Source organism: Watersipora subatra, chromosome 3 (assembly GCF_963576615.1).
Source record: "Watersipora subatra chromosome 3, tzWatSuba1.1, whole genome shotgun sequence".
Lineage (NCBI taxonomy): Eukaryota > Metazoa > Bryozoa > Gymnolaemata > Cheilostomatida > Watersiporidae > Watersipora > Watersipora subatra.
Genome location: NC_088710.1, coordinates 42,472,367 through 42,498,012, shown reverse-complemented (window position 1 = coordinate 42,498,012; position 25,646 = coordinate 42,472,367). Strand labels below are relative to the sequence as shown.

At 35.0% G+C, this 25,646-nt stretch overlaps 2 protein-coding genes across 2 annotated transcripts in view; both read right to left on the bottom strand.

The window, feature by feature from the left end:
• Positions 1-3,595, bottom strand: part of LOC137390610 (neuronal acetylcholine receptor subunit alpha-7-like) — a 17,971-nt gene extending 14,376 nt beyond the window's left edge. The window contains exons 1-2 of the mRNA XM_068076936.1: positions 3,553-3,595; positions 1,653-1,810 (exon numbers count right to left, since the gene is read on the bottom strand). Of these exons, the coding sequence (XP_067933037.1) occupies positions 1,653-1,810; positions 3,553-3,595 (201 nt within the window). The remainder of the gene's footprint in view (positions 1-1,652; positions 1,811-3,552) is intronic.
• A 1,355-nt stretch (positions 3,596-4,950) lies between these two features.
• LOC137390609 (neuronal acetylcholine receptor subunit alpha-7-like) lies at positions 4,951-24,764 on the bottom strand. Its single transcript, XM_068076935.1, has 11 exons — positions 24,683-24,764; positions 20,623-20,762; positions 19,629-19,673; positions 18,364-18,473; positions 15,278-15,537; positions 13,527-13,724; positions 12,916-13,002; positions 12,366-12,475; positions 9,869-10,087; positions 5,967-6,226; positions 4,951-5,050 (listed from the first exon to the last, which is right to left on the bottom strand). Exons 1-11 carry the CDS (start codon positions 24,762-24,764, stop codon positions 5,044-5,046), a joined length of 1,518 nt encoding a protein of 505 aa, XP_067933036.1. The 3' UTR covers positions 4,951-5,043.
• Positions 24,765-25,646: the final 882 nt, after the last annotated feature.

Genomic DNA, 25,646 nt, shown 5'->3' with positions numbered 1-25,646 from the left:
AAAACAAAGAAAAAGGTGCGAAGCCCAAGCTATTTTACAATCAAAAATACAGAAGGGTAGAAGAAAGCGTTCAAAAGTCAGAGTATTGTGTCCAATACAGCTGGTTGATTATTTCTCATTGAACTAAATCCATCAGCATACCATACAAGGCAGTCTAGCACCATTTAATATGGGAGATCTGAGCAAGTTTTAACGAACAATACTTTAATACAAGCATTGCACATGTTCACACTTATTCACAGCCAGTCGATTGTAGATTGGTTTTACCTACGAGTATATCTATATGAATAGCTAGAGTTCTAAATGACATTTGGAAGCAGCAGGAGACGTAGGCAACATATTAACAAATAGTGAAAGCTTTATGGATATCAACTTAGTTTTCAATGTTTATTATTAGCTGGTAATAAAGTCAGCTATAGATTAGTATGGCCAAAGATGAGCTAGTACTACTGGGGCTGCCTCCAGCCAGTGCCATTTACAAACATACTGTATAGATCAATTATAGTAATAAGACAGTCTATAGACAGTACTACTAAAGCAGTGTATGAACTAGCGTAAGACAGTCTATAGACAGTACTACTAAGGCAATGTATAGACTAGCATATGACAGTTTATAGACAATACTACTAAAGCAGTGTATTAACTAGCATAGACAGTCTACAAACAGTACTACTAAGGCAATATACAAACTAGCATATGACAGTCTATAGAATTTGATGTGGCATATGGAATGCATATAGAAGGCATATTTGAATGCTGTCTATAGAATGACAGTTTATAGACAGTACTACTAAAGCAGTGTATGAACTAGCATAAGACAGTCTATAAACAGTACTACTAAGGCATTATACAAACTAGCATATGACAGTCTATAGAATAATGTATAAAACAGCACATATATAGCAATGTATAAACTATTACTATTAAGTTTGTCCATATACAGTCCTACTTAGATGAGTACTACTAATGCAGTTTATAGACAGTACTATTGATGTAGTTTATAGACAGTACCATTTAATGTTGGTCTCAGATTGCCTGTTAGTGGGATACGTGATCAGGTAAGCTTTAAAATTGTGTACTCCTTCAAACTGTCAGAAACACAGCTAGTTGGGACTTTGATGAGTGCACTCAAAAGTGCATGATAGGGTAGTGTGCACAGGTAGGGTCCCATTACAGTGGGTAAGTGCATTTCGGTGCAGATTTTTATAAACATAATTCTTGTAGGCTACTATAACATAGCACTTGCCTTATAACAAACTGGTTATGTCTATGCTAAAAATGTTTTTATTGGATTCATGCACTGGTCATTCCTTTAAGCAATAGAGTAATTATGGTATCAATCACTTATCATTGAGACCGGTATAGAGAGGAAAACTCCGAGCTCATGAATTCGAGTGAGACTAAACAAAATACAAATGCCTATCGTGTGCCTCATTTTAACGATTGATATATTGTATCTCATGTATTTTCTTTAGGGCTGAGTAAGAAATCCAAAATACCACATCCAGCGTACCCAGTTATTACATGACTAGAGTCTATAAAGAGTACTAAATGGACTACTAGTGCGGCTGTCGATAGACATTACCACATAGGTAAAGTGCAGAAGGGCATTCGAGTTAACTGTTCCCATGTTAGTATTATATCTGACATACCACATCTATGATCTGTTGAAGAGTTAATCCCATTTCCACTTTGAGTGGCGCTGAATCCTCCTCAGATGGCCTCTCGTAGACGTTCCAACCGTTGAGAGCTTGTTGCAGCTTTTTAAGAAGACGCTGCTCATGCCTTCCACACTGAGTGATTGTGACAACTAAACAATTATTAACAGAATAAGACATGTTTTGTCTCCTTCTTATGAGGCATAAATTGAAAGTTGATAAAATGTACCAACAGTCAATATGCGTTTTTTATTGTTACACCTGATCAACTAAAGTAATTATTTTCCAATAGCTGTAAAAATCCATCTATGCTAACTTTGAGAAATTTCAGCTTTAAATAATGGCTCCAAGTCTAGTAAAAACCTCCCTATTGAGCCTTCCTATAAAATCTCAACTTAGTTGCTTTCTATTTCGATTTCTTTTAAATATCTTGTGCTGCTCAAGATTCAACTTTCTTGAGTTCTAAGAAGCTCTCAGATTCCTATATTTGCGTGAATGAACAACTTTAGAAGTATTTTTACACAAATTTAATGCTGTCATCTTCATATTCAAGCATGTTGCATCAAATTGTCGAATTGCACCACAACAGTGAGCACTCATGTCACATATACCAGTATTCCATTCCTGTACACTGGAGTTTGTGTTTCAATGTTTGCATATAGTATGATCAATGAACACTTTTTTATAAGCTTATTATAAATTGGCGTAGAAGTCATCGTTTCTAGCTATACTAAATAGCATATACACTGAATTAGACACGAATTATGAAAAATGCGCACTGGAGTATCATTTCTGTTTCTGCCTATGAGTTTGAGTGTTTTGTTTGTTGTGATATCAACTTTGTGAAACATTAATCAACTAGCATTATTGTAAAGGTATCAAATACACGATCTGTGCATTCTGTAGTTTTAGTGTTCAGTTAAAAAAGATTTTGCTTTGGGATGTCACATCTACTGAGTTCCTTTGGAAACTATACATAGTTGCGTATTAAATAACACATTGAATAACATTACTTATAGCAAGTAAAAGAATGATTTACAAAGCAGTTCATTATATGATTTGATTTATTTGTTATGGTTTAAATAATTGATACAAATACTAAAAACAATGTTATTATAAATGGGTATTATATAGCAACCTTTTTGCAATAGTTGGTCAAGGGAATTTTTGTGAGACTTTTGAAATATAAAATTGTTTCATAATTTCAAAATAATTCTGTAAACTCAAGGTCAAAGATTTTTAATATTTCAGGCCTGAATCGCTCAAAAAACTAAAGCTTCTAGAACACTCTGCCGGGTAAACATTTGTTAACAACTTTCTGTTGCATATTAATATATTAATATATATATTGCTACAATCTTCAGATTAACTTGTTTGTAATATTTATCAAGACCTGGAGCCAAACTCTGTATAATTTAGTTTACCAGATGCATATGTTGACGGTGCAGACAGGAGCTAACTTACACAGAGGAAGAAGGTTATCCAAGGCAACGCGAAGTTTCACATGACAATTCATATTATATATGAGTATTATGTGTTACTCTCATCTACTTGTAGAATCTATCTTACACAACCTACAGTTCAATTCAGCAGAACTAATAAGCCACCCTAATTTGTCACACGAGTCAAAAATGTCTCGTTGTTGTTCATTAATATTATAATACAAAAAGTAGAGAAATGCTACCATTGTAAGCTTTGGTAGGGTTGTAAACATTGCAGCTTTTTCAAGACAATATAACCTTCAATTGTTAGCAATTTGCCAATTTGTCCTACAATAAGCTCAGTAGTCATTGTTGGGATCTAGAGCTAGGAAAATTTATTAAGTACAATTCAATCATATTACTACATATTTTGCTCTAAGTAAAAACAGACAGTAAATAAATAAAACACTCACCATTTAGAAGCATGAATAAATATCTGTGTAGCAAGTGCGCCATGGTTTCCTCTATCCTCGGTTTAGACCTAGGCTTAGGTCCTAGATGATGCCAAGATAATAAAAAGAATTGAGAAGGATCTGGACAGCGATAGATACATTACCATTACTAAAGTCTGTCGAGTCTGTTCGTGACAAGGGGGAGAGTGAAGTACCTAACTAGCGTGACTAGAGAGCAACTGTAGAGTGGTCATGTTATCAACAGAAGAGCCCTCGTTCAATTAATTTACAGAATAACAAGAGAGTGCCTCTCACGCGTTCTGATCGATTTATAAAAAACTATACTTAATCCAATCTCACTACGCTTCTTTGATAATCTCGTTAACAGCTGCTTCGCTTTAGTTATCACAACGACGTCGGCCTCTTTGGTGCTTCAGCTGATGTTATACATTAGGATTCAAGTGCAAAGTTACGTGGGAATATCAAATAAAATATTGTCTATAGCTACAAGCTCGGAATAAGTGCAGACGAGTTCATTAATTATTTAAAAAATGTCTAGCTTGTCTCATTTGAAGTTTCTTTTAATCAAAGTTTCATCATTCAATGTTATAAACGAATGTTATTATCACTATTTCTGTGCTAATACAACTGCAGTGATATAGAACATTGATGTCACGCTCAAAGTTCTGGTATTCAAGCGTCGGTGATGACTGCATTAGAAAGTACACTTTGCTAAACTCCCTCCCAGTACATTTAAAAATGGTGCAAGTTTGAAAAAAAGAAGCTGACTCAAGGCGCTGTCAGCCATAAAGTGTGGAAAGTATGATCCTATTAAAAACTATATTTCACTTTAAGCCTGAGTGAGTTAGTATATTTATTAGTAGCCTGACAGCTGAGCCTACTGTCAGGGATCTTTATGTGTGCTGATGAGACGCAAAGAGCAAGTACATGCTCTAAATTATATTATAGTATATTCCACATTGTCGAAATTTCAACAATTAGTGCAGATTATAGCGTGTCTGACTGCTACACTAGACATTTAGTTCCAATCCAATATGATGCTATCTTTTTTCAACCTGCAACCGTGGCTTTAAACAGATGGCTGTGACTTTTATTATAGTAAAGAATACAACTAAAAAATTTTTGCTTTGTATCATCAAAACATTAAACTAAAAAAATACTTCCTTAAAGTTGCCCCGAGTTGCCATGTGTACCTGTAATGTATAAAATACTAGCATATGGAGAAGTGACATAGATATTTGATGAAACCAAAGAAAAGAGTCTACATACACAAAAATCAGTAAAAACATGGTAACAGTAGAAAAAATATAAGTTGCAGAAAAAATACACTTTTGCTGTGAACCTGTTTAGGAATTGTCTTTTTCAAATAAAACAGAAAAGACAACTCTTAAATGTATTTCATTTATTTGTTAACTTTTACTCATATCTTTGGTATAAGCAGAACTTCTTGCTAGCCTCATTCAGTTTTTTTTCCATAATAGTTTTGGAGTTCTAGGGCCTAAAATAGAAAAAGAAGCATATAAAATGCATTTCATTAGCAATCTTTGTTTGAAAGATTTGTCTATATAACTTAGCAGCTAATCAGCATGACACGTCTTTCTCTAAGTTATTGAGTGCTGCTAACTGTTAGTTATTGAGTGCTGCCAACTGTTAGTTATTGAACGCTGCCAATTAGTAGTTATTGAGCGCGGCTAAATGTTAGTTATTGAGCGCCGCCAACTGTTAGTTATTGAGCGCTGCCAACTGTTAGTTATTGAGCGCTGCCAAATGTTAGTTATTGAGCGCTGCCAACTGTTGGTTATTGAGCGCTGCCAACCGTTAGTTGTTAAGCGCTGCCAAATTTTAGTTATTGAGCGCTGCCAACTGTTGGTTATTGAGCACTGCCAAATGTTAGTTGTTGAGCGCTGCCAACTGTTAGTTATTGAGCGCTGCCAACTGTTGGTTATTGAGCGCTGCCAACTGTTAGTTATTGAATGCTGCCAAGTGTTAGTTATTGAGCGCTGCCAACTGTTAATTATTAAATGCTGACAACTCTTAGTTATTGAACGCTGCCAGCTGTTAGTTATTGAACGCTGCCAACTGTTAGTTATTGAACGCTGTCAATTGTTAGTTATTGAGCGCTGCCAATTGTTAGTTATTGAGCGCTGCCAACTGTTAGTTATTTAACGCTGCCAATTGTTAATTATTGAGCACTGCCAAATGTTAGTTGTTGAGCGCTGCCAACTGTTAGTTTTTGAGCGCTGCCAACTGTTCGTCTTAAACGCTGTTAGCTGTCAATTTTTGAACGCTACCAACTGTTAGTCATCAGTAATAAATCTTGTTACATATTGTTAGCTATTTTTATCCATTACATAAGTTTGATAATGTTTCTTACAAAAATATTTGCTTGTTCAATATATTACAAAATTACTCACAAAGTTTCAGCGTTACTGAGAAGATTTGGAGCTCCCAGAAGAATGACAACTGTGGCCAGTACAGTAGCCAGGCTGAAAAACCAGAATAAGAGTCTGTTGAAAACAGCTGAAGCAAATTTCCAATCACTTGTTATTTGGCTGTCTTCTTCTTCGTTTTTCAACTTGTTGGTGATATATCTAATATCTTTATGGATAGCCCGCATTCTCGCTTCACATCTCGGATGGCAGGCTGGGTCACTAGAGGTACCGTTAACTCTTTCCTAAAGCATGTAGGTTCTAATCACAAAGTCATCTGGTATGCCAGCTTTATGACCATATAAACTACTATATTTCCATGCATACAAATTATGTTTTCCAATAAGTCATGAGAGTTTTCTTCTCCTGTCTAACCTATGACAATATGCAGTTTTTCAAAATGTGGTGAACCTATTACAGGTCGCAGCTAACAAATTAATAGCATTACGTATAACATATTAAATGTTTTCTATAGAAGTTGTCTGTTTCTTGTATTTGTATTACATTAATATTATTTTGTTCATTATTATTGCTGTAACACTGTTATTGCTTATTACAAAATGTTTCCTAGTGCATGAGACCAAATGGAATTGTTACCTTTCCATAATCTATGCTGCAATGAAAACCGCGTTCGTTCATTCGTCTGTTTGCATAAGGATGACCTCACATAAAAATTGACCATCGAACCTGTGGTAAAGCATGGTAGCCCAATGCTTTACCACTTGCACCAACCAATTGTATTACTTTTTGGGAAATAACTGTACAAATAGCCATCACATCTGATGAGGATGCTAGTAAAAATAAAAGTAGTCAAAATGAAAATTATTTAACATAATATGAAGTTTTCTACAAAAATGTAAAAAATATGACAAGCCAATGTCACTCAGACAATGTCACTCTTGCCATAAATACGAGTATTTGGTAACTGCAAAGACTGTAAAGACTTGATAAGCTTAGTAGAGGCTGGTTAGAAATCATGCAAATTGATGAGTTTTATTTTACTAGAAATTCCCCTGTCATACATCCCACGACCAAAGTGATATTCCCCTGTCATACATCCCACGACCAAAGTGATATTCCCCTGTCATACATCCCACGACTAAAGTGATATTCCCCTGTCATACCGCCCATGACCAACATGATAGTTCCCTGTCATACATCCCACGACCAAAGTGAAATTCTCTGTCATACATCCCACGACCAAAATGATATTTCCCTGTCATACATCCCACGACCAAAGTGGAATTCCCCTGTCATACAGTCCACAACCAAAGTGATATTCCCCTGTCATACATCCCACGACCAAAGTGATATTCCCCTGTCATACATCCCACGACCAAAGTGAAATTCCCCTGTCATACAGTCCACGACCAAAGTGATATTCCCCTGTTATACATCCCACGACCAAAGTGATATTCCCCTGTCATACATCCCACGACCAAAGTGATATTCCCCTGTCATACATCCCACGACTAAAGTGATATTCCCCTGTCATACCGCCCATGACCAACATGATAGTTCCCTGTCATACATCCCACGACCAAAGTGAAATTCTCTGTCATACATTCCACGACCAAAGTGATATTCCCCTGTCATACATCCCATGACCAAAGTGAAATTCCCCTGTCATACAGTCCACGACCAAAGTGATATTCCCCTGTCATACATCCCACGACCAAAGTGATATTCCCATCTCATACATCCCACGACCAAAGTGATATTCCTCTGTCATACATCCAACAACCAAAGTGAAATTCCCCTGTCATACATCCCACGACCAAAGTGAAATTCCCCTGTCATACATCCCACGACCAAAGTGATATTCCCCTGCCATACATCCCACGACCAAAGTGATATTCTCCTGTCATACATCCTACGACCAATGTGATATTCCCCTGCCATACATCCCACGACCAAAGTGAAATTCCCCTGTCATACATCCCACGACCAAAGTGATAATGGAAAAAAGAAAGGGTACCGCTGGTTGCTGAAAAAGTAGTTGTCAGCAGGAATTGACAGAGTATAGTGTAAATGAGAGTTGTTCGAGATGATATATAAAATCGATTTGAGGGAGCACGACTCCAAAAAGGCGCAACTGGCATTTATTTTGGAGGTAAAGTTGGGTTGAAACCAAGTATATGAGTAATTGGCTAATTGTTGATATTAAAGTTGTATTTGGTAGTGTAATATAAATAGATTTATAAAGGTGAAAAAGTTCTATTTTAGATGTGTAAGTATAAAAAAAATGTTAGGAATGTTGTGAATGGAAAGTATATGGGGAATGTAAAGTTGTATATAAAGTAATAGAAATGGAATAATGGTAGATGATATAGAATAATTTTGTTAATAGATTTATATGTAGGCCCTATATAAGTATATGTAAAGTATTTTCTATACGAACCTATAACAAGGAAAATATATAATAATAAAAATATAGAAAAAGAAACATATAAAGTGTTTAGAAAAAGTTTATATAGAAAATAATAGAAATAGTTTTGTTAGATAAGTGTAGTGTTCTGTTAAAGGTCGCGCAGTCTAGTCTCCTCTCTTTTACGTTGTAGGATTTGGTCATTGATAAATAATTGAGTGATGCGCTCCCTAGCGAAGTTGTTAACAAGTAAGTCATTAATGTTTCGAACTCGAGGGAGAGAAGAGTATAGTTCATATTGGAAAAAATTATTTTCCTGTTACAACGGTAAAATATTGGGAATTGGTTAGTGTGAGCCGATAAATAGTAACTTTAAGATCTTGAAATTGGATTTTACTGAAGGTGCGCAAACTTTTCAGTTTCCCTAATAATAGGGAAAAGCATAGTTCAGTAAAATCTAATCTCAAGATCTTAAAGTTTTAGGCCAAATTTTAGGCCATTTATTATTAGGCAATTGTAGGCCAAATTATTCTCTCTAGTCATGTATAATCTGATCAGATGGGTAAGTTTTAGGGTATTGTCTACAAATTTCAAAGACTTCGTAACATATTTAAATAGGTTTATATGTGTTTTGTATCATTATTATACTTAAACGACTCCACAGAAAAATGGTTAAATCTTTTGGTGGGATTTCGATACAAGGGTTTGGATATGACGTTGATGGATACTGTTCGGAAGTTGTGTACACATATGCATTTATCCAAAAATTCCCAAACACTCGCTTCGCTAGTGTTTGGTCGTGGGAACATTTTGTTTTATAAGCTCAGGTGGTGTTTAGGTAATCGGATCTCTTACTATGACTGGGTTAATATAGAATTCTATACTCTCTTACTATGACTGGGTAAATTAGAAGTCTATGCTCTCTTACTATGACTGGGTTAATATAGAAGTCTATGCTCTCTTACTATGACTGGGTTAATATAGAAGTCTATGCTCTCTTACTATGACTGGGTTAATATAGAAGTCTATGCTCTCGTTGTTTGCGAGTAATTAAAATATTGTTTTAATATTGTTATACTTTATTAAAGTTGCACTCCAAGCTTGTTACAGCTTTGAAATACTTTGAAATTTCTGAAAGTTTGAAAACTGATATAACTAGACATTAATGTCGAAAAAAAAATTTTGTGTGTTTTGTTCTTTAAAAGAATTGTAGGATAGCTGTTTCAATTATTAAAGAAGTAATTGTGATTTAAATAATTTCTCTTTTTAAATATATCAGACAGCTGCCATTCACTCTTTAGCATCAAATCATGCAAATGAATATTGTGTTTGAAGCCTGAACACTGCATATCGTTATTAGTACCTACTTGCAGCCTGAACACTGCATAAAGTTATTAGCACCTACCTGCAGCCTGAAAACTGCATAGAGTTATTAGCACCTACCTGCAGCCTGAACACTGCATAGAGTTATTAGCGCCTACTTGCCTCCTGAAAACTGCATAGAGTCATTAGCACCTACCTGCAAGTTTCCCGTACCATTCAATCGGCAATGCTGTTTGATACTAAGTCGAGGAGTTGTCTGTTCATCAAAGTCTTGAAGTAGTCGGCTCTTGTTGCTTTCTATTAATGCGACTTCTTCTACTCTGTGTTTTCTGCACCACGACTGTGCATCCCATTTGTGACCTGGTCTGTCCATCCTCAGAATCCAAGCCAGCCATTCACAAACAATTTTTTTAATCTATCAAACACAACATTGACGCACTCGGTAGACTCAGGTTCACATTCAAGTATTCATAAGTATTTAATAATAACATGAAAGAGCAAAGTTTTCTCACAATTCTTGTAAAATAGATCGGATGCAATTTTTTGCCATGTTGATCTGCCAAGTGTCAAAGGCCAGCCTGCAATGATACAATTGCCCAACCATTACCATTACAATTTTTTGCGAGTCGCCATTTTCAAATATTTACTGTCAGCTGGCAGCATTGTTTTGATATCATCTTTCATCTCAGAACAGATCTTATATATAAGATGAATTATTCCTATTACAATGTATTTTGGTACAAGGACCAGTAACCGTAGTAACCGTAGCCATCTCTACAGGTAGCCACCGCTACAAGGCTCGGAGCATTGTGTCACAGTAAGATATTCTCATATATTGCTCCAAGGCTCAGAGCATTGTGTCACAGTAAGTTATTCTCATATATTGCTACAAGGCTCAGAGCATTGTGTCACTGTAAGTTATTCTCCTATATTGCTACAATGCTTGGAGCATCGTGTCACTGTAAGTTATTCTCCTATATTGCTACAAGACTTAGAGCGTCGTGTCACAGTAAGTTATTATACTATATTGCTCCAAGGCTCGGAGCATTGTGTCACAGTAAGTTATTCTCCTATATTGCTCCAAGGCTCAGAGCATTGTGTCACAGTAAGTTATTCTCCTATATTGCTACAAGGCTCGGAGCGTTGTGTCACTGTAAGTTATTCTCCTATATTGCTCCAAGGCTCGGAGCGTTGTGTCACTGTAAGTTATTCTCCTATATTGCTACAAGGCTCGGAGCATTGTGTCACAGTAAGTTATTCTCCTATATTGCTACAAGGCTCGGAGCATTGTGTCACAGTAAGTTATTCTCCTATATTGCTACAAGGCTCAGAGCGTTGTGTCACTGTAAGTTATTCTCCTATATTGCTACAAGGCTCAGAGCGTTGTGTCACTGTAAGTTATTCTCCTATATTGCTACAAGGCTCGGAGCATTGTGTCACAGTAAGTTATTCTCCTATATTGCTACAAGGCTCAGAGCGTTGTGTCACTGTAAGTTATTCTCCTATATTGCTACAAGGCTCAAAGCATTGTGTCACTGTAAGTTATTCTCCTATATTGCTACAAAGCTCGGAGTGTCGTGTCACTATAAGTTATTCTCCTATATTGCTACAAGGCTCGAAGCATTGTGTCACTGTAAGTTATTCTCCTATATTGCTCCAAGGCTCGGAGCGTTGTGTCACTGTAAGTTATTCTCCTATATTGCTACAAGGCTCGGAGCGTTGTGTCACAGTAAGTTATTCTCATATATTGCTACAAGGCTCGGAGCGTTGTGTCACTGTAAGTTATTCTCCTATATTGCTCCAAGGCTCGGAGCGTTGTGTCACTGTAAGTTATTCTCCTATATTGCTACAAGGCTCGGAGCATTGTGTCACAGTAAGTTATTCTCCTATATTGCTACAAGGCTCGGAGCATTGTGTCACAGTAAGTTATTCTCCTATATTGCTACAAGGCTCAGAGCGTTGTGTCACTGTAAGTTATTCTCCTATATTGCTACAAGGCTCAGAGCGTTGTGTCACTGTAAGTTATTCTCCTATATTGCTACAAGGCTCGGAGCATTGTGTCACTGTAAGTTATTATACTATATTGCTACAAGACTCGGAGCGTTGTGTCACTGTAAGATATTCTCCTTCATTGCTATGCTATTATCAATGACTGTGAAGCAAAAACTCAAGCTGATTTCAGGTGTTCAGATAAAGTAAAATTAGCATCAGGAGTTATTATAAATGATATACATAACAGTGCCTCTGAGCAGATGCAAGATTTTGAAATGATAATAATTCAGCGCTTATTTCCTTCAAAAAGCCAGAAAATGACCTCCAAGGTGAAATATAACTATTTTGTGGTTTGTGATGTACCAAAAGCTAATCAATCGGTAGCCATACTTGTATTACATGTAATAATACATTCTGATTAGTTAAATCGATTTTTTAAACTTCTGTATCACTGTAGCAAAAATTCTCTGCCAGAAAAATGAACTTCACCTTTTAATAGCTTAAGTTCTCCTGGTTTGGATACCACTAAGAGTTTAGGTTTACAACAACTTCCACTTCCGTGGCTTTTACTGCTCTTAAACCTGGTGTAACCAACTGAGGATCTTTGACTGTACCACGAAGGACTTGAACAACAATGCTTTTATGTAATCTTTGCAATGTTGGTATGTAAATGCAGAATCTCATTGGCTGACTAGACTTACCCATTTTGGCATGGTGTGTGTCTCAGATGTCCTGTGGTGGTAACTCAACACAAGGACGGTGAAGACAACAGAGGCAGCGTTGAGAAACATCACAGAAGTGAAATACAGCGCTGCAAAAAGAAAAACGTTCTGAAACCTCAAACGCTTTCTCTTGTGTGCAATTTTACGGTACATCATGTATGGTCAAGAACAATTGCAGAGTTTTTTATAAATTTGCAGTTATGAGGTCATCAGGATAACTTTTATAACAATATAAAAATCGAAAGTGTGTAAAAATCTTTTAACTGTTTTGACTGTTTAGCAGGTGTGATGTCGCATGGATTCACTGCTGATAAGGCTGACAGCAACCCAAGTGCAAACTCACTGTCACTATGGCAACTATTTTAATCGTGTCCCAGTATTTATAAGAGAGACAAGATAAAAGAGCAGATAACTTCTAAGTATTGTATAAGTTCCCTTGTGTATATTGAAAAAGAGCAAATACCTTTTAGCAAAAGCTACCACTTTTGTTGAATTTACTTAAATTCGCACACTAACAGCATTAACATACCAATTAATGGTACAGCATCTGAGTTGGCTGGCAGCTCCTCGGCAACCATCAGCAAAAAAACGGTAAGAGACAGAAGGATTGTTACACCTGCAATAATAAAACATAAACCATAAAACTCTAGAATGCTCTTTGCTATTTATCTATTATTGATACTGCTACAAATTGAATTTAAAGAACAATTTAGAGAGTTGACTGAATGGTTTTATGTTGGCAAGAGCTTGTTTGGTTTTTAGATGTTGCCAGGGTTGATCAAGGGTCGGGAACTCATGTCCTTCTACTGAAAGAATAACAACTTCACAATTCTTCACGGTAGAATAAAAATTTCACTTCTTCGGCGCACTAACATTTTTGTAGCTTCTACATACATGCACCTCAGGCATCAACATACTCTTGTATTTTACAGAAACTGAGATATCAATGAGAGAGATCATGGTTTGCTGCCAAAAACCTGTCTACTAAACTCTGCTTCATTTAGCTTATAGTCTTTGTATATGCTTTCTGGAGCAGACTTTTTAAAACTATTCAACTTCGGCTTGTGTTTATTTAGACGAATCAAATATTATTACTTCATCCTGGAATATATCTAATTTTCTAAGTGGAAGGTTGCTTACCAAAGGAGATTTTCTCGCCTGCTTCTGGTGGAATAGTAAAAGTTACAAGAGTCAAAGCTGCCAGCATCAAACAAGGAATGACTATGTTCACAATATAGGACAGCTTCCTTCGTCGAATCTGTATGGTGTACGTAATGTCCACAAAGGGCTGATCAGGAAAACCATCATAGTATACTGCGTGCACTACCCCTGGTACACCTGTTTTACAGATTGAAGGTTACAGAAGGTATGGTATGAAGGGTGTCTACCAGCAGAACCAAGTTCATGAGTAGACAACTACTAATTATCAAATATTTGTATAACAGATAGAGTTTAAAAACAAAAAAGACAACACTGTTATTAGTGCATAGATTATTTTTTAGAAAGATAATTCAAATTGAGGAGTTGTCTGCTCATATGTTTCAGTTGCTTTTAAAGTTGCTGTTGGGCGATGTTTGGGTAAAAAGATCTTTACCACATGTTTTTAAGGAGATTTTCAGATGTAAAATCATCAGCTTTTAAGTCATTTGAAGCAGCAGTATTTTTGTAACTGAATAAAATGTGAATGCATGTATGGGCAAAGCTCAAAAAACAACAGTTTAAATCTTCTGTATAAAAAGTATTTTTAAAAATAATTGTGTCACCATTTACAAATGCTAGTTGGGAGTTCCTAAATGCTTTGATCAATCACAATCTAGCTTGTAGCAAATATGATTTGCTTACAGTATGCGCAGACCTTTTCATTGATGAATTCATATAAATAAGTGAATTCATATGAATAAGTGAATTCATATGAATGAGAGGCAAACTTTGCCCTTACGTCACTAGAATACTTTAGTTTAGTTTACAAACTCTTTGAAGGAGTGATATTATTAGAAAGGATTAAAAAAGGTGCGAGTCAAGATAGAAGATCTGCCTCGACAATTGTTTTGGTTTATTCAATCGGATAAATGTAAAGTTCAGTTATCAGTTGTTGAACGATTGTTCTGTCTGTCTGTCTGTCTGTTTGATCAAAAACAATAAACTTATTATCAGTTGCCTATATATGCACATACATTTCAGGTCCCTTATATGCATGTACATTTCAGGTATTACAAGAAAACTTATGTTTCAAATTACTTGAAATTTTGTGATCGTGTATAATATACTCTGCTTAACAACACGGTGTTAACAGGCTGTTTCACCTGAAAATAGCCCAAAAAGTATTTTGAAATGTTCAAAGTGATGTTGCCAAGGCTAACATTTTAAATTGATTAACATATAAAGTATCCTTGTTTATATGGCTACCTGTTGCTAATAATAACTGGCTACTACCATGGCTCCTGGAGTTAGCTCTCCTACCAGAACTAACCAGAACAGACCAACATGTTGACAATACCTGGTGATGGTTAACAACTTCCATCAGCTCTTAGCAATAGATCGAATTATAAATAAAGTTTCTGAATTCCTTTCAGTCCTCCATTGATTTTGAACAAATCTGACTATAAAAGTATACCAAGTTATCCTATTGCTTTAATAAAACACACTCTTCTAATTAAACAAATTAACTTGGCAAAGGTCATGCAGTGAGGGCAGGAGTTTGCCCTCTCAGTCTATGTTCGAGTATCGTATGCTCAGTCCGGATTACGGAAGGAAATACATGTATGTCAAGCACCTGACACAAGCAAAGATTTTATAACCGGCGCATAAACGGCGTAACTTTTTGAAATCAATCGAATTAAAAACAGAGAGCAATGACAAGAATACTTGAGTGACAAGGTAAGACAACTCACCAAGTAAGTCCCACTCTCCGCTGCGAGAATAGCCATCCAAGCTTGCGCTTGTCGCACCGTCTTTAATTTTTAGGTCTATTTTTGTGCCGTCGTATGTCCAGGAGCCAAACTTGAGATCACAGAGCTGGTCATCAAAGGGAAACCATTTAATCGCGATAGGACAGGCGCTAGTGAAGATCCCAGGAGGGTTTTGACTTAGAAGTCCGGTATGTCTGAGCACAGCATTGACAGGGTAGCTACCATCGAACGCAGGGTCAGCGCTGTAATACAGGTAATATTCATACATAGAATAAGAGGTAGGCTTTACTAATACAAAATAGCATGAGCAATAAAATAGCATGAGCCTTGTGATGTGATTATGATGTCTATAGTTGCAAAGAGACCGACAAAATGAAGAAGCGTAACGCTGCAACTTAACTGCAATAGCTGATAGCAACTATAGCAATGATATCAACTATAGCAATGATAGCAACTATAGCAATGATATCAACTATAGCAATGATAGCAAATAATAACGTCATTTCGCGTTTATTTTTGCTCGGAGCATTTCAACCGTGATCAAGTTTTGTCAATTTTAATCTTAAAACATCCTGGTAGTCAAATCATATCAAACAGAAAAAAGTCGCAAAGCATAGAAAAATATCGATACTTTCCAATAAAATTGATACTTTCCAATAGAATCTGCTAGAATTGTGTGCAAGTTCATCATTTTGCGTGAAGTCCATCCAAGTATTCTAGTACATTAACATATGGAGGGCAGGATGTGGCGATTCGATCGGCTAGTACAGGCAGACTTGAATTTAGAGCAGCCGCATTTGACCAGCATATCAAATAGATCCTGGCTGACTGTATTACCAGACATCTAGGTTGAATAACATCTGCTAGTACTAAGCCTAAGGATACCATAGCTCCGCCCACAATCTCACAAATTAAAATTAGTTGACTAATGTTGAATAACCTTGGATATACAGTAGTTACTTTGATTTTGTTGAGTGAGAAGAGAAGACGACTTACATGCGATGAAATATTTGGCAGTAACACAGGAGGTAGCTTATGAGCTAGCGGTCAGCAGATGGCTGCCTATGAGCTGCTGCTCCAATAACAAAGAGTAATTTAGCAATAATGTCAATCTACGATACACATTAACATTTCATTTGCCAAACTCGCTGTGATTTAGGCAGCTAGCCAAGAAGTAATAAAGTCGTTATGGTTTTGTGGGGGAGTGAGAGAGTAATTATATTTGCCTTTGAAGCTTTTAGCGAACCTGAGGTAACAAGGATAAGCATCAGAAAGTGATTTTTAAAGGGCTTCCAGAATGATCCAAAATGTGAACTCCCCTGATCTTTGGTCTGGTTGGTAACGCAAATCAGCACAAACAGTGAGCATTTAACAAACTAAATAATAAACAATTATTATTTCAAAAAATTTCTATTGCACAGTTTTGACTATGATTATTGTGATTTATAGCAAAACTTTTAGCAGATACATTGAAATTTAAAATAATGCTGTTGTTTGGCAGCTAAAAGAGTTTTCCATTTTTCTCTTGAATTAAAGAAAAAAGGAAGAAAATGGACTAGTCAGATTTAGTCACACACAAGTCTGATTTCCAAAAACTATTCCAATTACAAAAATTTAAATTTTTAAATTTTTCATGTATCAACTGGTCTATTGTTTCAATTTATAATGATTTCAAATTAAGGCTGATAATTCACAAGTTCTCTCTCGCTGAACAGACTATATGACCTTATAAAGAATACATGTACTCTATTCTTTATACTATTTTATATGCTTAGGAAAAACAAAAAAAAGGAAATATTATACTATAAATAGAAAGTGATATAAATATATTCTGTATAAGCTCATATCAGTATTATATAGTGAGTCATATATGTATTATATAGTGAGTCATATACGTATTATATAGTGAGTCATATCGGTATTATATAGTGAGTCATATCTGTATTATATAGCGAGTCATATATGTATTATATAGTAAGTCATATATGTATTATATAGTGAGTCATATATGTATTATATAGTGAGTTATATCTGTATTACATAGTGAGTCATATCTGTATTATATAGTGAGTCATATATGTATTATATAGTGAGTCATATATGTATTATATAGTGAGTTATATCTGTATTACATAGTGAGTCATATCTGTATTATATAGTGAGTCATATATGTATTATATAGTGAGTCATATATGTATTATATAGTGAGTCATATATGTATTATATAGTGAGTCATATATGTATTATATAGTGAGTCATATATGTATTATATAGTGAGTCATATCTGTATTATGTAGTGAGTCATATATGTATTATATAGAGAGTCATATCTGTATTATGTAGTGAGTCATATATGTATTATATAGAGAGTCATATCTGTATCATATATTGAGTCATATATGTACTATAAAATGAGAGTCATATACTGTATGTACTGCATAGTAAGTCATGTACAATCTCATAGTCAATGTATGTATCATATATTGAGTCATGTATGTATCATATAGTGAGCCATATACTTATTGTATAGTGAGTCATTGGATATGGTATAGATGCTGTGAAACGATCACATAAATATTGTATGGCAATTTATATACATGTACAAGGGTCTACATCATACTCATCTCTGGAAGGTTAAGTAAAGGTAGGGCCACACGATACAAAATTCTCACGAAATCGGCGAAATTTGGACGAAACGATTCGTACGAATTGACATTTGGACGAATTCGTCCATCGTTGGTTGGGCACGATGAACGAATCCTGAATTGGACGAAACGTCAGAAATTCCTACGAATCGTTGTTTGATTGGTCGGTTGAAAAGGTTTTTTGAATGTTGAAGGTTGTTTTCTTTTGCGCATGTTTGTACTGAAGCAAATGATTGAAACGGAATCGGCTTCAATTTATTACCACGTTCTGATTGGCTAGTTGAAAGTTAGTTTCGTACGAATCCATGGTGGAGAAACTCCGTGTGGCAGGTCAGAAATTTCGTACGAATGGAATTTCCCAGATTAGTTGAAATTACACGATACGATACGTGTGGCCTTACCTTAAGTCCTACATACACTGACCTGTTGTACATCAGAACGTCTGGCTTCCAAATTAGCTTTTCTGGAAGTCGTATTTCAGTTACATTCCCATAATCCTCGGGATTCCAGGCCAGTTTATAGTCCACCCATTGCTATAACACAAGTTACCACCTGTCCGCTCTTGTCAGTTAACCGAGCTTGGCAGCATTGTTGCTCATATTTTGTTTCTGTTTGAGAAACTGTTTCAACTGTCATATTAATGAAAAAGGTTTAATTTCTTGCATATATTTAGGCTGGCGTTACCTATCAGAGAAACAAGTGTTAAACATAAAGTAGTATTATGAAATGTACTTCACTTTAAAGAAGGCCAAGTTAACTCTCGTCAAAGTATTAGACTTCGAGAAATGCTAAAGCCTGTTAAGTATTTCCAACATAAAGGATTGTATGAAAAGTTAACTCGGCCGAATATAGAATGTTGTTTAGATTTGATAAATCTATGACTAAGTCTATGACTAAATCTATGACTAAATCTATGACTAAATCAATGACTAAAGTATGTCTAGTATTTGGTTCTTTGGTTGCAGATTTTTCAGTTAACTCAAATGAAAAGGTGTTTTATAAAAATTCATAAATAGGTATGAAATGTGTTTTTGTTTTAAAATTTTCATGTATTTAATGCTACAAATAAATCATTTCAATATTTTCATAAAATGAATAAAACTGCCAAAGGTCATGGCCAAGACTTCTGTTGCCTCAAGTCAGCAGTAACTTGGAGTATGTTGAAATAAATAAAAACATGGCGCAGTTGGAAAGATTATTTGAAAGCTATATAAATAAGACTATAAGAGACAATAATATTGTAATGATGCAAATTTGCGTTTTTAAATTAGAGAACCTGAAATATTCGCAGATCTGTAGTGCCGGTGTTAGTGCTGCCTCTGCACTCCAATTATCCACATGGCACAAATTTTACAATTTATTTCAGCATAACAATTAATATCCTTTTTTTCTACTTGAAGAAAGTTCAATATGATAAATTTTATCTATTCCTTGAGATAACTAACAATCAAATTTTTAACTCATCAAGAAAAAACTACAAAACAATTAAGTTTTTTGTTTGTTAGCAAAGAAGCACAAGTAATAATGTGCTAATTTTTAGCCTTACAGTCTTCTATCATACTAGTATGGATAAATGGAAATGGTTACCACACTTCTTTCTCGGCTGGCAAAAGAAAATTAACTTGAGGTTAGCTTAGAAATGGCAACCTGCACTAGTGTCAGAGGATGCCATGCATTAAGTAGCTTACATAATACAGCCATAGGTTTGTGTTGATCATCTGGTTTTTCTCATCCTGCAATACAATTAGCACTGTCAAATCATAGACTCAAGCCATTTAGCGGCAACCCTGGAAATGTGTATTTTATGGATGTCAGTTGGCAAACTGCTGCTCAACATTAAAAGGTTAAACAATCTTTCTCAACTAATAACATCCTGGTTACGGAGTAACCAAAACTAGTCTCTTTCTTTTAAAATTCTTGAGTCAGTGCTGCTTAGCTGTTACTTTTAGAATTCAATATTGGCTCAACCCTTAGCTGACCATTCCGTAAACATTTTATTTGAATTCGCGTTGCTAAATGTTATTGTAGAGATTGCTGGATGTTTTCTATATAAGAGCAAGCTGGGCAATGGCAATATGATGGACAACACAATATAGAGCGATCAAGGTGTTCCTTAAAATTATGTTTTAAATATTTTACAACTTTGTTCTCACCAGGGCACTTCAATGAGTTTGTGCCTAATTTTTTTAGCCAAAAAATATGGGCTACATTTGAACACAGCAAAGTAAATAAAAGGTATAAAATATTCACACCAAATATTTGTTTTATGTTTATTATCAAATTCTGGTTTGTGTTTCTCTTGTATTCTGCCTAAAGAGGGCACACAGTGTGTGAAACCTTTAATAAAAGAAATGCAAACAAGCATGAACACTCGTTAAAGCAAAACATGGCATTTCATGAAATATGTGTTATATTATTGTCAGTGTTACTCAATAGCCTCACGCAATAATTAGGATATAAAATCAGATATAAGGAAAATTTGTTTTATGAATATTTTCATATTTATTTGCTTCACTCGGTGCCAAAGCACTCAATATATAGATCATTTGCATTTTAGCATATTACTTTATAGTTATTATATCTTAGCATAATTATAATGACGACAGTTTTACTGCGAATTTGAGAATTGTCTACACAATGGAATGTATAAAAAGGATTGCAGTGATTGGTTGATACACTAACCACATCAATTATGGAGCGCAGGGTAATTTCAAACTCCACTTCAAGTGGTTTGTGATCATCCAGAGCTGGTCTTTCTTGTGATACATAATCCTTTAGCAAGTGCCTTATAAGTCTAACCTCATGTGGACCTCCCCATACCCCTACAAGAACTATGTATGAATCAAGCTATTGTCAAGACTAAACTTATAATATATACATCCAAAGAACAGTCTGTGACAAAGAGTGTGTAATAATAGGTGAATGTAATATTAAATAGTTGGTTTTGAAATCTCAGGCTACTCTGTATCGAAAGTAAAATTAAATTAACCTAAATGTTACTACGCCTTATCAAACTTTCATTGTTCTGTTTTTACGTACTTCTTGGCATATACAAAGTTTATGGTGATATGAAAATTGAAAATTCTAAAACTTTAAAAAATTTAATTTAAGATCAGTTCTTAAACATCTTAGAGAAGAAAACCAATCAGAGTTTGATTGAAGGATTCAAAGCATTTAGAACTGAAATGCATCTGTGATAAGAAGGGAAACCTGATGAAGCAGCTTTGCTGCCAACTGACACTTTCTCTCCTTATCGTTATCGTTATCATTATCGTTAGTATTTAACTGCTAGCTCAACTTTAATACATTTATATTCTGTTGCTGAAATTGGCAAGAAAAGACATAGTTTGATAATTATGTTCTTTTACGTTATTCTTTTAAGATAACTTTTATGGTAATAAAACATAATGGCTACCTCAATTGTGTTTTTAATTTACACAATCCGTGGTAATGAGGCTGGGTGTATAGACTACTACTGTAACAGATACGGCAATACATTCTCCAGGCTGCCTTTTTTCATTAATACAGCATTTATGAGAAATTCATTGTACTGAACTGTATATAATACCTGCTCTCTTGGCATAGAGTTTAGTGTAAAAGGAATTTACATTCGCTTAAAAAAGCGGCTGTTATTTTCTAGTTTTAAAACAGCTCAAAATTGTTTATGTTCTTTGTCATGAAAAAAATATTTTTTTAAATTTGAACCGCTTTGCAAACAGCCTTCTGGAATAGAAAACCTACATCAAAATGTATAGCTATCTACATACTCAATTAGACTAAACCACATTCACTTATTAATCAGGGAGAAAGCAGAGCTCAGCAACAGACCTTGCTTCCTTCCTTTCTGAGCCCCTTTTGAGGAATTTTCGCATAAATTAAAATAGGTAATTTTAATACAATTTTTTTCAAGATACATCATTTAAGGCAGTTAAAAGGAACAAAGAGTGCATCCCTTAGCTCAGCCTCTTCTCCCCTTTCTCCTATTAAAGACTATAAATATGTTTTTACGTTATTTTGATTGAGATAACTTTCACAGTTATTTACAATCTTAAAAAGCTCATGTATGGGTGCATGTTTCTGGCTCCCATATAGCCTACTATAGATGTTACCTCAAAGATATTTTTACAGCTGACCAAACATCTATTAATGAGTGACCTTGACATTATGCAAATGTCTCGCACACATTCAAAGATAACTAGTCGGCTAGTTTTTTCAGTTTAAATTATTAAAAGCCAACATCAGTATAATTATATGGAGCTGTGTGACACACAAAGTATATACAGAACTGTGTGACACACAAAGTATATATAGAACTGTGTGACACACAAAGTATATATAGAACTGTGTGACACACAAAGTATATATAGAACTGTGTGACACACAAAGTATATATAGAACTGTGTGACACACATAGTGTAAATAGAATTGTGTGACACACAAAGTATATATAGAACTGTGTGACAAACATAGTATAAGTAGAACTGTGCGCAACACAGTCCTATAGATCGCATCACAACATTAAATATGAGAAATTTGCGTGTGAAAGTATATATAGTAGTACTTTGAGATTATTGCTGTATAGCTTTTCTTTGAGCTTGCTTTTATAGCAACAAAAGTCTTTTGATATATTTTCAGTACTTACTGAACTCTTTAGGACTAAGTAATACATTCCTAAGCGTAAGTAACGCACTCCTAAGGGTAAGTAATGCATTCTTAAGCGTAAGTAACACATTTTTAAGGGTAAGTAATATATTTCTTAAAATAAGTCTTACATTCTGCTACTTACCACATAGGCAAAAGCTTAGCATAAATATCCCGCCAAAAAGCATTTTGCACAGACACAGTGACAGAATGAACTAGCTGTGAAAGGATATGCCTCTGGCTACTGCCTTTACAGTGTTTGAATAATGAAGCTGATGTGATTGGACAGTACTCACGAGCTCCTTCACGCGATTCCTCAGAACGTACCAGCAAGACTAATCTAGTCAGCTTTCCATTGGCTTTAGTCTGTTAAATCTCTTAGTTTTAGGACACAACGCAACTCAATTTTATTTCATTTACACAAATTCGGGTTAAACTTTTTTATGTTGACAGTGTGAAACTAGAAAAACTTCATAAAAATATTGTAACCTTGTAAATCTGTGCAAAAATGTTTACTAACTGAATGAATAAAATACATTGACTATTTTAGTTAAATTGATCCAACTTTAGTTTCCACTACCTCTACTGCTATATACACATGTGACACCACTAGACTCCTATATACATGTATCAGACTACTAGACTGCTATATACATGTATCAGACCACTAGACTCCTATATACATGTATCAGACTACTAGAATGCTATATACATGTATCAGACTACTAGACTTCTATATACATGTATCAGACTACTAGACTCATATATACATGTATCAGACTACTAGAATGCTATATACATGTATCAGACCAATAGACTACTATATACATGTATCACACTACTAGAATGCTATATACATGTATTAGACCACTAGACTGCCATATACATGTATCAGACTACTAGACTGCTATATACATGTATCAGACCACTAGAATGCTATATACATGTATCAGATCAATAGACTGCTATATACTTGTATCAGACAACTAGAATGCTATATACATGTATCAGACTACTATACTCCTATATACATGTATCAGACTACTAGACTGCTATATGCATGTATCAGACTACTAGAATGCTATATACATGTATCAGACCAATAGACTACTATATACATGTATCACACTACTAGAATGCTATATACATGTATTAGACCACTAGACTGCCATATACATGTATCAGACTACTAGACTGCTATATACATGTATCAGACCACTAGAATGCTATATACATGTATCAGATCAATAGACTGCTATATAATTGTATCAGACAACTAGAATGCTATATACATGTATCAGACTACTATACTCCTATATACATGTATCAGACTACTAGACTGCTATATGCATGTATCAGACTACTAGAATGCTATATACATGTATCAGACCACTAGAATGCTATATACATGTATCAGACTACTAGAATGCTATATACATGTATGCTTGTATGCGGGCTGCAAAAGACATTAGAAGTAGTTTCATGGTTCTCTATTGAATGAAAATAAAAGTATTTTATTATCTATTATTATTATAATTATTTTAATATTATTATGCTAACTATTGTCAAATTTTGTATTTTTCTGCTACATCAGTTATTACCCATAATTATTTGATACTCGCTACATTTGAATGTTTAATTGTCTGAATTGTTTAACTAGTTGTTAGTGCTCAGAATTATGTAAGAACGATTAACTGGGAGTTTTAGCACTCTTCTTATCATTGTAACCATTAATATTTATATTACTATTCTTAATATTATTATGGAGATGTCTGAGCATCTGCTAGTAATTATACTGCTGTCCATAAAAAGCTTGCCAATTCCTGCAGGACCGTTTGCTAGACAGCAAAGTGAAGTTACTCAGGTAGGTAATAAAGACTCTCACATGCTCTAATCACTATTGTTATCAGCATTATTATCAGTGTCCTAATTTGTTTACTCTTATCATTAGGTTCTACTACTTCATTATTTGTTTCCATTTTGTATCCTGCAGTTTCCGGCTACAGAAATCGGCGTGTTTATTCAGATGTTTCTTTTGTTAACAACAGTTATGTCAGTCTGCTTTTTTGCAACCTTAACACTGGAGATGTTGAAGTCTTACAGGACTTCAACACCTTCACTCTCAAGTACCTCCCTGGTTCACTCTGCGCGTGTACCCCATCTATCCTGGTGTCACTTACCATCAGAGTGGCAACACATAAAGGGATCTATTACTGTTATTGTTATCATGAGTGGTACGCTGGCAGCTCAGTGGGTCATGAGAGATCATCAGGAGGAATGACTACACAATTATTCCAGGTTGATTGATTTGCATGGCAGAGTATCAGTCCACCAAACTTGAAGTTGTAAGTTTCAACCTGTTAAAAGCAATGTGTCTGTTTTCAACACTTATCATGGCTTCCGACGGACAGACAGAAGAATGCGATTCTTGTTACAGTAAAAAAATTGGTCAGTATTGCTTTGTGTTGTTAATATTGATGTTCACTCATTTGTATATATTCTCTCTTTATTATATATTAACTACCATTAATTGATTTTACTAATGATTACTAATGTATCGTATCTAAAAGTACCATTTTATTGGCTGTTACCAGCTGATGTTCATCAAGGAGGAAAATCATATGTTCCGGCTTAAGAGAGAGCGTAATAAGCAAGAGTAAACCTATTATTTGTAATCAGTAGCCTCTTCTAGCCCCCCAAAGTAAACTTAATTCCTATAAGTCAAATACTGCCTAGACATCATGGAGCTGACTCTTGATGAAGCTAAACAAGAGTCTTAATACAAACATGAAGGTGTCAGTTATGATCCTTACTTGAAGTAGGTGTGAGATAGCTCAGCTATTCTATGTCTGAGCCATATTTTATCTCTTCATCGCATTCTTCATAATAAGTGGTTGACCACTCAAAACAAGTCATATGATACTATTGCATGGGATAAGACGCTATCGCGTAAAAGATGATTGAGCAAGAATCTATAAAAAGTGGGACTTTTGAGAAAATTGCCCTGACACGCTAGCAATATATTTGCTTTGTTTTTAATATGTGTGACATATTTCAAGATATAA

Excerpts from the sequence above, each read along its gene's own strand:
- LOC137390609 (XM_068076935.1), bottom strand. The coding sequence starts at position 24,764 with ATGGTAAGTGACACCAGGATAGATGGGGTACACGCGCAGAGTGAACCA. Across the intron at positions 20,763-24,682 it reads AGTGAAGGTGTTGAAGTCCT|GGGTATGGGGAGGTCCACAT; the intron begins GTAAGACTTCAA and ends TAGTTCTTGTAG. Across the intron at positions 6,227-9,868 it reads ATGGTACGGGAAACTTGCAG|GAAAGAGTTAACGGTACCTC; the intron begins GTAGGTGCTAAT and ends TACATGCTTTAG.